The sequence below is a fragment of the Octopus bimaculoides genome, chromosome 11 (genome assembly GCF_046866305.1).
Source record: "Octopus bimaculoides isolate indiv1 chromosome 11, ASM4686630v1, whole genome shotgun sequence".
Lineage (NCBI taxonomy): Eukaryota > Metazoa > Mollusca > Cephalopoda > Octopoda > Octopodidae > Octopus > Octopus bimaculoides.
In genome coordinates this window covers 3,406,943-3,424,323 of record NC_142938.1, presented here as the reverse complement: position 1 = coordinate 3,424,323, position 17,381 = coordinate 3,406,943, and the positions used below count along the sequence as shown (strand labels likewise).

General features: G+C 37.2%; 1 protein-coding gene across 1 annotated transcript in view; it reads right to left on the bottom strand.

The window, feature by feature from the left end:
• Positions 1 to 1,607: 1,607 nt before the first annotated feature.
• The window catches only part of LOC106872106 (homeobox protein unc-42), a 23,777-nt gene continuing 8,003 nt past the window's right edge, over positions 1,608 to 17,381 (bottom strand). Inside the window, exons 2-3 of the mRNA XM_089359233.1 lie at positions 10,705 to 11,001; positions 1,608 to 8,455 (exon numbers count right to left, since the gene is read on the bottom strand). Of these exons, the coding sequence (XP_089215359.1) occupies positions 8,354 to 8,455; positions 10,705 to 11,001 (399 nt within the window). The 3' untranslated portion in view covers positions 1,608 to 8,353. The remainder of the gene's footprint in view (positions 8,456 to 10,704; positions 11,002 to 17,381) is intronic.

Genomic DNA, 17,381 nt, shown 5'->3' with positions numbered 1-17,381 from the left:
TCTCCACACGAGGGCTATCTGTCATTTTTTTTTGTCTCGGAAAATACAGGCTAACCCACCAAATATTGTGAAAAATCACGTTGAAAAAAAAAAGCTTGTCATTTGAAGGGTGTTAACGTTTGAGAAATTGGACAAATATAAGAACCTGGAGATTGAAATTAGAAGAATGAGGCGTCTCAAAGCAACAACGTTTTCCATTGTTATTGGTGAGTTTGGGATGATAAAATAAAAGCACAGAAATATGTAGACCAAATTCCTGGCGGCCCTAAAATAAATGAAATGCAAAAGATCGTACTTATGGGTACCTCACACATAACACGTCATTTTGTCTCAACGTAAATGCAATAATAGTCATGCAGTTTTATTATAAATTTTATAAAAGAAAAAAGGTTTTGGATTTTTTAATTATATAACACGCAGAAAGCAGTTTCTTCAATTGGATGGCACTTTAGCTGTTTTCATCTTTAAATGCAAAAGCTTGTTGTCCATTAACGTCTCTGGTTGAGATTTTGATGCAGCTTGTCTAGATTAAAGCAGAGACAAAATACAACATGGTAATGGTAATGGTGGTGGTGGTGGTGGCATTTTCTTGCAGATGGAATTGGCCATAAATTTTGGGTGATGTGTTAACCAGTTAAATGGACTTTAGCTCTTAACTGACACAGAAGGATAAAAGGCAAATCTTATTCTGCTCAACCAGATTTCGAAGTCAGAAGGTAAAGAGACGATAAATAATTGGAAGCATAATGTCTGCGGCTGTACCATTTCTTCCAATCAATCTGCTCTTGATAATATCATAGTAATGATGTTTATGATGAGGAATGCCATTCGTTTGCAGAGATCGTTTTACGGCAGAATCGAAAGGACAGGGAGAAAGGTGAATCATGTCCGAACTTGAGGAAAATGGGAAAAATGTGAAACATACAAAGGAAATATTATTTACACTATTTACATTTGACGAATATTTGTCCTCATCTTGTTTGTTGCTAACACAACGTTTCGGCTGATATACCCTCCAGCCTTCATCAGGTGTCTTGGGGAAATTTCGAACCTTATTCAGCAACCTTTTGAGCGGGGTGGGCTACTCGACCTGAAGAAAATTCTAACTGGGCTCCACCTAGAAGGTCATGCGCTGTTTATCTTGATATGAGATCACCATGTCATGCACATATGGTTGTGATGCATGTGCCTGGTGTATCCTTTTCAGACGGGTAGTCATGATGGGTATACTGGGCTTCGTATATTTGTACCGCAGCATCACTTTGATGATATGCACTGCTCTCTCACTCAATAATAATAATAATAATAATAATAATAATAATAATAATAATAATAATAATAAACCTTTCTACCATAGGCACAAGGCCTGGAGGTTTAGGGGAGAGGGTTAGTACTTGATTGGTACTTCTTTCATCGACCCCGAAAGGATGAAAGGAAAAATCGATCTCAGCAGAGTTTGAACTTTGAATGTAAAGGTAAAACCGGATGAAATGCCGCTAAGCATTTTATCCGGTGTGCTAACGATTCTGTTCATTCACAGCCTTCAATAATAATAAAAATAATAACAACAACAATAATAATAGTAGTAATAATAATAACAAACAAAAGATATTTATAATCAATTTTAATTACTACGGAAATTGTGCATGATGCTTCTTTATGTTGACAATGTTCTTGACAAACTGGTGTCATTTCAGAGAGAGAGAGAGAGAGAGAGAGAGAGAGAGAGAGAGAGAGAGAGAGAGAGATTGAAAGAGAGAGAGATTGAAAGAGAGAGAGAGAGAGAGAGAGAGAGAGAGAGAGAAAGAAAGAAAGAGAAAGAGAGCGAGGGAAGAGAAATCGAGGAAAAACAAGAAAATGATGAATAAATTCACAGAGTTGTGGATATCAGTTTGACCAATGTTCGTCAAAAAAAATCAAAAAAAAAAAATGGTATGATATATAGATGTAGTTTTCTTTTTTTCTTCTAAGTCTTGCCAACATTTTATTTTTCGTTTGTTTGTAGGTACTTCTGTTCTTTGTTTTTCCTTTTTTTTGTGTTTCAAGTTTCTGTTCGTAAACCTTTATTATTATTATTATTTATTTATTATCATATATTTTTTTTTATATTTCCTCATTTATTTATTATCAATATTATCATTATTATTATTATGATCATATTTTTAAAATTTTCTTTTTTTTTTTATATTTGGAAGTTTGTCGCCATTTTGTTAAAATAGTTTATTTCCTTATATGGTTTGTTCATAATAAACTTGTCGACAATTTCTTTTCAATATTCATTATTATTATGTATTTTTTTCTGTATATATATATTTTTACGTTTATTCATTTCATATCTTTTTGTCTTTGTTTTCATATTCTTGACACAATGTTCCATAAATATAGTTTGTTCGTGTATATGAGAGTGAAAGCGGGAGAGAGAGAGAGAGAGAGAGAGAGAGAGAGCTAAAGGAAAAGAAAGAGAGACAGAGAGAGAGGATGTTGTTTCGTAAATTTTTTAGTCATAATTTTCACTTCCTCGTATTGATTAGTCACACGCTTCACATTCTTCGTTTCCTTCTCAATAAGTTCGTTCGTTCGTTCGTTCGCTCGTTCGTTTGTTCCATTTTTTTTTTCTTTGTTACTTACAGTTGAAGGAAATGAAAAAAAGCAGAGGGAAAGACAGAGAAAGATACAGAGAAAGATACAGAGAAAGAGAGAGAGAGAGAGAGAGAGAGAGGGGAAAAAAACTGTTCTTCGCTTCTTCATTAAACATTCGCCATTTTGTACATTCCAAAGTAGGACGAAAGAAACTAGAAGACCGCACTTCCCATGCCTAGGGGGTGGCTGAGTATTCCGGGACTTTTCGTGAGGGTTTACTCCGAATTACCCAATATTAGACTCCCTCCGCTTTTAGGGATTCCGTTTATTAATTATTTATTTTTCTAATTTTTATTTATATATCCTTCAATGCTGCAGTGCCTCCCCATGATCGATGTAAACCCCAATAGTTATGTGTGTTGTATCTCGTCCTTTGATAATGTCCTCCATGTCTTGGCCCCAAGTGACCCAGAAAAGAAACTATTATTATTATTATTATTATTATTATTATTATTATTATTATTATTCATCTACATTAATACTACCTGCCTACAATATTATTTCTTTCGATATTCATTCACTTGTTGAGATGTTCGTACGTTTGTACTTTAACGCTTTAAACAACCTAAACCAGGGAAAACAAACACTTCAAAGTCGAAAGATATCTTAAACACTATGAATCAATATATATATATATATATATATATATATATATATATATATATATATATATATATATAACAGAGAGGAAATTCCACAGGTCTCGCTGTGGATTGGCAGAGTCGGTAGAGTGTCGAACAAAATGTCGAAATGTCCAGTTGTATTTCTACCGATTCAGAACGTTCTGATTTTAAAATTTTAATCCATTATTATTGTTGTTGTTGATTTCATTATTATTATTATTATTATTATTATTAGTAGTAGTAGTAGTAGTAGTAGTAATGTACTTTTCTTCTTATTGTGATTAGTTATGTTGATTTGTTATTGACCTGATGGTAAGAATGATTATGATGACGCTGATGATTATATTTTGTGATTAAAGGGTTATTAGGTCGAGGAAACAAATATAGGTTACTGCAAGGAACGTGCTAGAACCGAACCCAGATACTCGTAGCACAACTGTACTACAATCTACAAGTCCCAGAGAAAGAGGTGGACCATCCATCTCAGTGAGACTTTTTAGGACACCACCAAATAAACTCGAAGTTATTTCCGCTACTATCTATTTGCGACGTCATTTTGTCTTTAATGGAGAATAGACCCTCTGTCTAATACTGTTGGTTTTACTAATAATTTTCGTTATTTCCAAACTTTGCTCTCTACGAGTTAGGCAGCCGCGTGGTCGAGTTGTTAGGCTATTGCACTCACGATCGTAAAATCGTGGTTTCAATTCTCTGACCAGGTGGGGCGTTGTGTTTTTGTGCAAAACATTAAATTTCACATCGTTACAGTCCATTCCGTGGTAAATGAGTTCTAGCAAAAACAGAGACGTCACCTTGTGACGGACTGTCGTCAAGTCCAGGAGGTTTGGTATTGTTATCTCAGTCACTTAAACGGCATGGAAACCGGTTCAGTTCCGGCCTTATGAGTCTTTATCTTGTGTTTATTTGCTAGAGGAAGAGAGACAAAAACTCTCATGGGCACGACCACTAGTCCTTCATTGTTAACTTTTCCTTCGGACCTTATGTATATAGTACAGTGATATGAATCAACTAAATTTATTGCAGAAAGGCGATCAACATTGATATATATACACATACACACACGCACACTTATAAACATACAGGCACGTCAGTTGTGGTATTCAACTCCCTTCAATTCATACGGGAATGGGGCATAAAAGAAAATCGTAAAACTTAGTTCTATCTATCTATCTATCTATCTATCTATCTATCTATCTGTCTGTATATCTATTTATCTGTCTGTCTGTCTGTCTGTCTGTATGTATATCTATTTATCTATCTGTCAGGCATACACTTTGAGTGTGTGTGTATGGGTATGTGCGTGTGTGCCTTAATGTGTGTACCAGTACGTGTGTCAGCGCTTCACATGTACTCGCGCACGCGCACACACAAACACACACAAAAAATGTGGCATATGCGTTCACAGCCCACCCTTAAGCAATCTGGTTAATATACTATCTATAGCCATGAAATGACGAATCTCCGTCCAAGGGCCTTTTGCTCTCACGTGCAGCACACCTTACATAATTGTTCTTTGAGCCCACATTTGAAATGTAGCCATCTCAGATCTTATACATACATACATACATACATACATACATATATTTGTATACATTTATACATATACATGGTCTGTCGAAGGGGTTTTTATCCAAACCGTGTCCTCGTAAAGCACATTTGCAAATGTCTTGTTATACCTGTAGTTTTAAACTAGCACGTGGTACGTACCTGTGGAACCAAGCTTTAAATATGGTTTTCTCGCAGACTAACAAATTTATATTAATCATAAGGGCAATACAAGTGAGATTTTGTGACGTTCATCGGTGTGCTACAGTGAGACGTGAGTAGAAGCGTGAGTGTGGCTTGGTGGTAAGAAGTTTTCTCCCCAGCCACATGGTTCTTGGCTGAGTCCCACTGCGTGGCCTCGAGCCGACCAAAGCCTTGTGAATGGAGTTGATAAACGGCAACTGAGAGAAGCCCGATATATATATATATATATATATATATATATATATATATATATATATATATATATATATATATATATATATATATATATATATATATATACACATACAACATGCATACACGCACTCACACACACATATATACGCACTCATATGTATATATATATATATATATATATATACACATATATAAGCATTATATACATACATATACATATATATATATATATATTTATATATATAAATATATATAAAAATATACATTCATATATGTGTGTGTGTGTGTTTGTAACTGTGTGTACACCCCGCACCATTGATTGACAACCGGTGTTGGTATGATTACGTCCCCGTAGCTTAGCTGCTCGGCAAAATGTCTGATTGAATAGGTAACAAGCTTAAAAGAAAAAATCTCTGGGGCCGATTCATCATACTAAAATTCTTCAAGGCGATGCTCCAGTATGGCCGCAGTCTAATGACTGAAACAAACAGACTGTAGATTGATCAGTTTCGCCGGGGTAAACCTGGGATGCAAAAGGAGGGAGCGTGTTTTGTCTTTCACTCAATGAGTCTTGTTACTCAGAACTGAATATTGCTGTGACGTTTCTGAAAAATGTCATTTCTCTGGAAACCAACAATGACCATGATTATGATGACGACGAGGCGAAGGGCTAGGAAGAGGATGAGAGGGAGGCTGTGATGGTTCTGTACACCGATTATAAAACTCACACAAATGCGCATACACTGACCCTCGCTTATAAACCTTCACAAACACACATATATGACGCATACACACACGATACTGGAAGACAGAAAAAGCACACCACACGTATGTCCACACACATACACACACACATGCACCACAAACACACAGGCAGGAACATAACCAAAAGCGCGCATACGCACTCGCTCATTCATTGAAGCTCGCCCACACGTAAATTCATTCAGTTAATGTCTAACGTTCGTTGTTGGAAACTCAAGAGACTTCGCTGTCACTTAAGTTTCACCTTCCAATTCGGGAATAAATAAGCTCTGAACGGCTTTTGTGGATATGTCTTTCGTATTTTCCTCTTATCACTATTCACTCAGTTTCCATTTCAAAACACACACACACACTCACACACACACACACACACACACACACACACACACACACACACATATGTATGTATATATATGTATATATATATATATACACACACATATATATATATATATGCATATAGATATATAGATATATGCATGTATATATATACATATTTATACGTTTATATGTATGTATATATATATATATATATACATTATATACATATACACACATACATATATACACACACACACGTATATATATATATATATATATATATATATATAATACAGGACTGCGATAGCAAGGCAGAATTATAAAATATATCTATACTTTATCATCACCATTACCACCATCATCATCATCGTCATCATCGTCAACATTTTCATCGTCGTCGTCATCAACATAATCATCTTCATCACCACCATCGTCATCATTGTGATATTCTTGGTCACTTCATCAGTCTAGAGTCATGTGAGACCCAAGAAATGTTGTCCCACCAGCTAGAATAGATATCAAATTTGGCATTATTTCAGTTTCCTTAAATATGTTCATCCATACTTTCAAGTAGTATATCTCCCTATCCATATTTTCTCTCCAATAGAATTTTTATGCGTACATCTGTAGGTGTGTGTATGTATTCGCGTTTGCGCTGGCGTCTGTCTGTGCGTCCTCCATTTTTAAACAATTTCTTGAAAATCTCATACGTGTTTCTTACTCTCATTATATAGAGCCTTTATATATTTAATTCCGCTCCCCGCGCTATATAAAGGGGTATTTCGGGTGGTTGACGGGTAGTTCATGCGAAGGGAGGGTGTTATACCAATTTTTGTTCGTGAGTTTTTGTTTTACGTTTTCCATCATATTCTTTCTTTATGTGGGAGTTGTTATTATTATTATTATTATTATTATTATTATTATTATTATTATTATTATTATTATTATTATTATTATTATTAGTGGTGGTGTTCTTGTTATAACATCTTTCATTCGTAGGTACCACTCAAATATCAGTGACAATTAATACATCCTCTCAAATTTTCTTTCATGCTAATGAGCAATATCATCCTCTTCATCATCATCACAATCATCGCCGTCGTCATCGTCATCATCATCATTTTAATAGTCTATAGCATTCTTCCGTTATTATTTTAAGTGATTATAGTTATGCTATTATTGTTATTAATCTCATATGACTATTACTTGCTTCATTAGGGTTTACGATTGTTATTATTAATATTATTATCGTTACCATCATCATCATTATTATTATTATTATTATTATTATTATTATTATTATTATTATTATTATTATTATTATTATTATTATTATTATTATTATTATCATTACCGTCGTTGTTATTGTTGTTATAAATTGTTAGAAATCATTATTATTATCAAGTGATACCCCATCCTCATCATCATCATCGTCATTATTATTATTACAATTATTATTATTATTATCATTATTATTATGATCGTTGATTTGACTCAGGTTCGTTCTTATTCCTCTCCTTATTCGTACTTCTTTATGTGGATACCTGGTTACTACCTGTAACCTAAGGTATTCCTTTACACCTTCAATTATTTTTCAAGTGCTTAAAACCCTCCTGATAACCTTTCCTGTCCCTAAGGGAGGCAGACCTTCCGCAGAAGCCCTACAGGACATTCCATTCCAATTGCTATTGTCATTTATTTATTTATACATTTTGTTTATACATTTTGTTTATACATTTTGTTTTGTTTCTGCAGTTTGGCCTCGCTTTCAATTTTTACCCATGATGCAATCCAAAACAATATGACATAAGAAAAATGTGTCAGAAAGAAAGAAATAAAAAAAATGATTGAAACGTATTTAGCGAAGGAAAGCATTACACTGGCTGTGTTTGATGTTATAGATGAAGAGAACACGTAAACCTCGGGATGGGAAAACAGAGAGAAAGAGAGGGAGAGAGAAGAGAGAGAGATTGTACATATGTGTGCAGGTGAGTATTTATATGTGTGTGTGTGCATGTGTGAGAGTGTGTGTGTGTGTGTTTCTAGGCTTGGTACTGAAGTACTGGGTTCGACAAACTCGGGTGCGTGTTGTTCATGCGCAGTGCAGTCAGACTTTTGTTGTACCAGTCATCTTCGTGATTCTCCTGAAACGAAACGTACTAAAATGAAGCGAAACGAAATGAAGTGAGAAAATTTGATAATAATAATAATAATAATAATAACGATAACAATAATAATAACAACAGCAATAATAATAATAATGATATTAGTTATAACAATAATAATAATAATAATGATAATACTGATTTCAAATTATGGCACAGTGCCAGCAATTTCGGGTCGGGAGAAGTGGTTAAGTCGATTAGAACGATCCTGGTGTTCAATGGGTAGTTAGAATAGAGAGAAAGAGAGAGAGAGAGAGAGAGAGAGAGAGAGAGAGAGAGAGAGACAGACAGACAGACAGACACACAGACAAACAGACAGACAGACAGACAGATAGACAGAGAGTGAGAGAGAGACAGAGACAGAGAGAGACAGAGAGAGACAGAGTGAGAAAGAGAGAGAGAGAGAGAGAAGACGAAGAAGAAGAAGAAGAAGAAGAAGAAGAAGACTAAATAATTGAATGAAATAATAAAGAATTGAAAGAATAATTTCCAAGATATGAAAATGCAAACATACAAAGAATGTAGTGAGGGAAAATATTTAAGCTTAATTCTTGCGTAAGTCTTATGCAGAGTTACATTTCAAAATATATTAAACATTAGAATAGACTGAATTTGTCTCATTAATAAACACGTTAAACATTGTGATACATAGATTTACCTGCCCACCCTACAGTTGCCAACATCATGAAATATGTTGAATTAATAAAAGCAATTACAAATTTCAAGAATCCATTACAAAACATTTCTTAAATGAGGCACCAAACATTTTGAAACACACACACGCTAACAGGAAGTGCACACACACACACACACACACACACACACACACACACACACACACACACACATACACACACACACACACACACACATACACGTACGCACGAAACACACGAACACACGAACTCTCTCACGCACACACGCATGCACGCACACGCACACACTCACACATACAGACACACGTGCACACACATACACACGTTCAAGAAAATACAGGCCGACAAATGCGTGCTCAATACAGATACAGAGTTGCATAATTCTTATACAAGAATCCATTCGATAACAATTGAATACTCATAAAATGGCAGATATCTGAGATTGAATATTATTAGTATACGCATACAAACACACACATATACATACATACATACATACATACATGGGTCAGTGGTTAGAACGTCGAGCTTACGATCGTGAGGTTGTGAGTTCGGTTCCCGGACCGGGCTGCGTGCTGTGTTCTTGAGCAACACTCTTTATTTCATGTTGCTCCAGTTAACTCAGCGACGGCACAGGTGCCAAGTTGTATCGGCCTTTGCCTTTCCCTTGGATAACATCAGTGGTGTGAAGAGGGGAGGCTGGTTTTATATATATACACACACACACACACACACACACACATATATATATATATATATATATATATATATATATATATATATATATATATATATATATATATATATATGTGTGTGTGTGTGTGTGTGTGTATGTGTGTGTGTGTGTGTGTGTGTGTATGCATCTCTCTCTCTCTCTATCTATCTATCTATCTATATATATATATATATATATATATATACATAGGGAGAGAGAGACCGACATATGCACGCACAAATAATGTCCACAGGTATGGTAATATCGCTAAAAAGCGCTCAATTCGAAACCGCGTAGCTTTGGGTTCAGTTCTACTACACACCACCTTGGGCAATTGTCTTCAGAATGGATTTAGTAGACGGAAGCTGAAAGAAGCCCGTCGTATAAATGTATATATATACACAATTATATGTACCTATGTGTGTGCGTGTTTGCCTACCCACCACCGTTTGACAACCAGTGTTGGTTTGTTTACATCACCGAAATTTAGCAGTTCAGCAGAAGAGACCAATGGAATAAGTGATAGACTTAAACATAAGCAGTGCGGTTGATTTCTTCCACTAAACCGATTCAGATGGTGCTGCAGCATTGCTGCAGTCCAATGTGTGTAACATCTAAAAGAAAAGAAAAATGATCAAAATGTCTATGCACAGATCATACACATGCATACACATACATATACGTACATATACATACACATACACACACACACACACACACACACACACACACACACACACACACACACACACACACACACATATATATATATATATATATATATATATATATATATACACACATACACATATATACACATACATACAGAAATGCGTAGAGAAGAGGTGAATAGTTACCAGGTTATAGTCGGATGTCATAGGGAACTGTTGCACTTGTCTTGGAACTGTGGTCATATTAGTGGTTTGCATACTGCTCATGGGTGAAAACTGAGCGACAGGGGGGTAAGCAGTGTTCATCTGAGGGTAACGTGTCATTGTGTTAACACTGGATGGTGTTGGGTAGGCGTAGGTTCGAGTTGAGGTTGGGTATATATTCCGCATCATGCCGTTACAGGCTGGAATGACAGGCGACAAAGATTTCGCTAGCTGTTTTTCTTGTTTGCGGTATTTCGCTCTTCTGTTCTGGAACCAGACCTGTTGGATAAACGACAATAACGATGACCATGATGAGGAGGACGAGTATTATAATGAAGGTCGTGAAGAGGATTATTATGATAACAATAACAACAACAACAACAACAACGACAATGACAATAATAATAATAATAATCTTTTCTGCTATAAGTGCAAGTCCTAAACATTTGGGGAAGGGAATTAGTTGATTACACCGACCCCAGTGCTCAACTGGGACTTATTTTATCGACCCTGAAGGAATAAAAGTCAAGGTCGACCTCACATACATACATATATATATATAGAGAGAGGTATGTATGCATGTGTGTGTGTGTATAAGTATATATGTATGTGTGAACGTGTGTCTTTTTGTGCTTGTGCTTGTCCTCACCACCACTTTACAACAATTCAATGTGATGCCCCAGTATGGCCGCAGTCCAATGATTGAAACTAGTAAAAGATAAATGAATAGGAAACAAGCAAAGGAATATAAAACGAAAGGAGAAACGGAGAATGTTAAGAGAAAGAAAAAAGAGAAAGAAAAAAGTACGACAAACAGAAATTGAAGAATGTCTGACAAAGAATGGTTGAGACATTGACGGAGGGAAAAACCGTCAGAAAAAATCGACCAAAGCATAACTTTAAAGCATGCAATTTCGAAAGCGTGGTGCTTCAAGGATGAGCTTTTCCGTGATGGCGGAAATGAGCTACAAGACAAAAATAACAAAAGTGGAGCAAAAGAAATTTAAAGACGATGACAAAGAATTGAAGCGAAATGAAAGAATTTCAGCGTGGACTAAACATGATGATGATGATGATGATGATAATAATGGTTTCAGATTTTGCCACAACGGCAGCAATTTTGTGGGGAGGTGGGGATGAGACGATTACATCGACCCCAGTGTTCAACTGGTACTTATTTTATCGACCCAGAAAGAATAAAAGGCAAAATCGTCGACCTCGGCGGAATTTGAACTCAGAACGTAAGGACGTACGATATGTCGACAAGCATTCTTCCCGGCGTGGTAGCGATTCTACCAGCTCGCTGCCTTAATAATGATAATAATAATAATAATAATAATAACAATAATAATGATAATAATAATAATCCTTTCTACTAAGGGCACAGGGCCTGAAATTTGGGGGGAGGGAACTAAATGATCACGTCGACGCTACTGTTTCACTTGTACTTATTTTATCGACCCCGAAAGGATGAAAGGCAAAGTCGACCTCGGCGGAATTTGAACTCAGAACGTAACGACAGACGAAATACCGCTAAGCATTTTGCCTGGCGTGCTAACGATTCTGCCCGGCGTGCTAACGATTCTGCCCGGTGTGCTAACGATTCTGCCCGGTGTGCTAACGATTCTGCCAGCTCGCCGCCTTAGATAATAATAATAATAATAATAATAATAATAATAATAATAATAATAATAATAATAATAATAATAATAATAATAATAATAATAATAATACAGTGAACGAAGCAGTGTGTTAGGAGGCTGGAAGGAGGAAATACAGAATTTAAACGCAAAACCGAGAATAAAATAGAAAAGAAAAGAATAAAAAGAAATAAAACAACTGTAAAAGGAGCAGAAGAGGAAAGCAAATGTCTTAGCAGGAATGGATGTGACTATTATTAGTATTATTATTATTATTATTATTATTATTATTATTATTATTATTATTATTATTATTATTATATATGCGTGAAACACTTATGAATTCGTAATAACAACAAATCAGTTGATTGCTTGCCTTGTTGCATCTGATTGGCTTGCTGTTGTCTGGAAAGAGTGGTTAGATAGATACAAGGAGAATGAGAGAGAGAGAAAGAGAGAGAGAGAGAGAGAGAAAGAGAGAGAGAGAGAGAAAGGGTGAGAGAGAAAAGGGAAAGGAAAAGACGCAGCGAGGGAAGAAGGGAAAGGGGAATAAAATGCAACCTATGTGCGTGCGTTTGTTGGTTGGTTCATTCGTGCATGCGTGCATGAGAGATAAGAAAGACGTGTGCGCAGGCGCGGTCAATTAGATATATTATTGTATCTGGCGATTGGAGCAAAGCAAGCAAACAGGAACAAGAATTTTTGATAAAAAAAAGGGGAAAAAACAAAAAAAAATTTGCATCACTAAAAACAAATAATAACTACTAACACCAAAGCAGCAACAAGAACAACACCACTACCACCACCACTACTACTACTACTTCGACGATGACGACGACAACACACAGAAACGTCTGCCCTATTACCCTCACCAGATAAACTATAATACCACCACCACCACAACAACAGCAACAGCTACTACTACTACTACTGCTGTTACTGCTGTTGCTGCTGCTGCGTCATCGCCAGAACAACAGCGATTTACACCAACAAAACAACCAGAATAATCTCCAAACCAGCGATTTAAATTTATGTGTTGCGTTGGGAAAATCGTTAGCGCATTCGACAATATACCGTGTGGTATTTGTTCTGGACATCTGCACCTCGAGTTCAAATCCCTTTGAAGTAAACTTTGATTTTCATTTCTTCAAATCGATAAAATAAAATATCAATTCATGTAACCTTCTCATGGGCAATGAAGTCTTTAATGGAGTCGTAGAGACGCCGTTGTAATATACGGCGTGTCTTCGGTCGTATTAGAGTTGGAGGATCCCCTCCCTCTCTACGCTTGAACACCACCGACTTCTAGAGTTTTGCAGTGGTTCCTCCTGATGATGTCTTTAGCCACTGGATCCTATAAAGGAGCTGTTGAGGTAGCAAACCACAAAACGCGGTTGAAAATCTGGCCAAGCTAAGGTTTTCAGAAAAAGACAGAGACCAGCTAACAAGCACATTACAAATACAATCTGTAAGTGGAACAGTGAAAGTATGCAAGACTTTCCTCAAGTTCAGAATGTGATTTTTGTTTTGTTATCTAGTTTCCAACGATGGAGCTTTGTATTTTTTTAGAAACCAACTACTTTTTAATCGAACTTCAAATAAATAAAAATAGAAGGGAATACATACATACATTCATTCATACATACATACATACATACATACATACATACATACATACTCCCAATGACGAAGCTTTATATCTTTGTTAGAAACCAGCTCCTTCATCAGAGGAAGAATTTAAATGATTAAATGCATAAGAGAACGTACATACTCACACACACACACACACACACACACACGCACACGCACATATACATACCCCCACACGCACATGTATGTATATATTTGTGTGTCTGTGTTTGTCCACCACTATCGCTCGACAACCGATGTTGGTGTGTTTACGTCCCCGTAACTTAGCAGTTCAGCAAAAGCGACCGATAGAATAAGTACAAGGCTTACAAAGAGTAAGCCCTGGGGTCGATTTGTCCGACTAAAGGCGGTGCTTCAGTATGACCGCAGTCAAATGACTATATATATGTGTGTGTGTGTGTGTGTGTACATGTACATCCATCACACCGATTCTCCCCTTACTATACCATATCTTTCGTTTTTTTTTTTAATTGAGAAGAGTGACCAGCCCCTAAAATTTCTTCAAGATCGGTAAACGTTCCTCTCTAAAATACCGAATGTATTTGTGTATACACTATATAGTTGTGTATATACTATGTATTTGTGTATACACTATATATTTGTATGTAATTATCGTCGTTCGTTTATAATGAAGCTTGCACCCGTCCCTGACATCGCTTTCGCTACACGAACAGAATTCTATAATATGTCTTCGTGTAGACGATGGAATAACAAAATTTTGGTTATATCAGAATTAAAGAGTCGTCATCGAAATCGAACGAACGCAATATTCAGAATGCTTATCACGTGTCTCCTGTAGAAACTTGGGATTTCTGCTGCAAAATTCGGTTACGACGAGACTAAATATGTTTGCTGACGCTAAATATGTTATAATATATTGAACTAAAATAAGCACACACACACTACTGACAAACACACACACACACACACACACACACACACACACACACACACACACACTACAGACAAACACACACACACACTACAGACAAACACACACACACACACACGCACTACAGACAAACACGAAACCAAACAAACACATCCACAGACAATCGAACGAACACGTACGCTCACATACAAACACAAATACACACACAGACAGGCAAACAAACACACACACCTACACACAAACAATCATGTATACGTACAAATATGCATTCATGAAACTATAAATACCGCAAGGCATTGTGTCCGTTCAATAATATTAAAATATTGATTTCTAACGTTGGCAAAATGCCACAAACTTTGTGAAAGGTTACAGACGATTCAGTCGACCCCAGTATTTAACTGGTGCATTAATTTATCAACCACAGAAAGATCAAAGGTTCAAGTAGACTTTGGCAGAATTGAAATCTGAATAACACAGGTTTAATTAAATACAGCGATTGAACGGCGCTGTCTAATAACAGACTTTTGTTGGCATGGGTGTATCTCTCCGAAATGTCTCGGAGTCAACGTACTAACTTCTGGACATCGTCCTCCACACTTGCACTTTTTAATGGCTTGGTCTGCACGAAAGAAGGAGCCGTGGCCATGGATTTCAGTTGCATTCCAGGAGCCTTAGATGATGCGACTGATAGTCTGCTTGGATTGAACGACTACCAAGCTGCATTTAGTAACCAATTACTTGAACTAATTAACCGATGATCTTGTCGCAAACAAATAACAAGCTCTGTTTGATGACTCAGTCCTGCAGCGAACCGGCAACACATTCAGGGACAGTGCTGGGACCTCGATTCCTGACACACCATGGAAACTGGACAGCAAGCCCTTATGAGTCCTAGGTATGGAGACAGAAGTGTCCAAGAGTTGTCGCAGCTGTTGTTTATGATGATGATGATGATGATGATGATGATGATGATGATGATGATGATGATGACGACGACGACGATGACGATGATGACGATGATGACGATGATGATGGTTATGATACTGATGATTGTGATGATATAGTATCCCAAGTTCAACCTGGGACCGGCTACCCAAGCGTAGGCGCAAACTGTCCACGGTTTTCTCATTCGAGTGATTTCAACGGATCCAAATTGATGAGGATCAATTTGGATCCTCATCAATTGATCCAAATTGATGAGGATCACTCATAAGGCATTGGTCGTCTCGGATCTATAGTAGGAGATTCTTGGCCAAGGTGCTTTGGGGGTGGGTCTGAACCCGAACTTTCGTGGTTGCGAAACGATCTTCCACCGTAGACGTGAATACTTTAGTCGCTGCTGGCATCATTGAAACCACCACCACCACCACCACCACCACGACCACGACCACCACCACCACAACAGCAACAACAACAACAACAACAACAACCACCACCACCATTTCTACTACAACTACTACTATGATTGTAACGAGAGGGTCTGATCCACTTTGGGAGCCTCTATGTGATCGCTCGTCTGCTAGAAATAATAATCGAATTCCCTCAAATCACACCCTTCTCTCTCTCAAAAAAAAAAAGCAAAAGAAAGAGAAACAACGAGATGGTCACGGCTGGATCGCTTTTGATCGTATATTTTATCTGCTCAGCCACAGATAAGCAGGCGTTGATGATAAACAACAGCGGTACATTATGATCTCTATATTACCACCATCTTGTCGACACAAGATAACCTTGAATTTGTAATACCACCACCGCCACCATAACTACTACTACTATTACTACTACTACTACTACTACTACTACTACTACTACTACTACTACTACTACTACTACGTACAACCGCTCCATCACTAACGGCAAACCTCAATAACCAATGGTAGCCTCCGCCACCAACACCAAAACCACCACCAACGCCACCATCACCAACGCCATCATCAACAGCCCCACCATCACCACCACAGCCACCACCGTCTACACAACAACTACCACCTACGCCACCACCGTCACCGCCACCATCACAACCGCAACCACCACTACCACAGCTAGACCGGCACAAACACCACTACCACCATTCACATCTCTATAATCACTATACCCACCAACACCCCACCGCTACTATCACCACCACCACCACCACTACTACTACTACTACTACTACTACTACTACTACTACTACTACTACCACAAGCACAGCTACTTCAATGCATTACCAATCCCGCGCCATCACCGTTGGCGAAAGGAGGGCTAAACTAATTATACCGCTAGGCGGCGTTACTTAAGTCTTGTGCGTGTCTATTCACAAGCTAATTAGGACTTCACATGTTAAACTTCTCGTCGAAAGCTCGCCGCTCGTTTCAGAACGTCCGCCAACCAAAGAAAATGAACCGGCGTTCTCCACATAGTAATATACGCGTGCATACATACGTGCTTGCATACATACATACATACATACATACATACATACATACACAAATGTG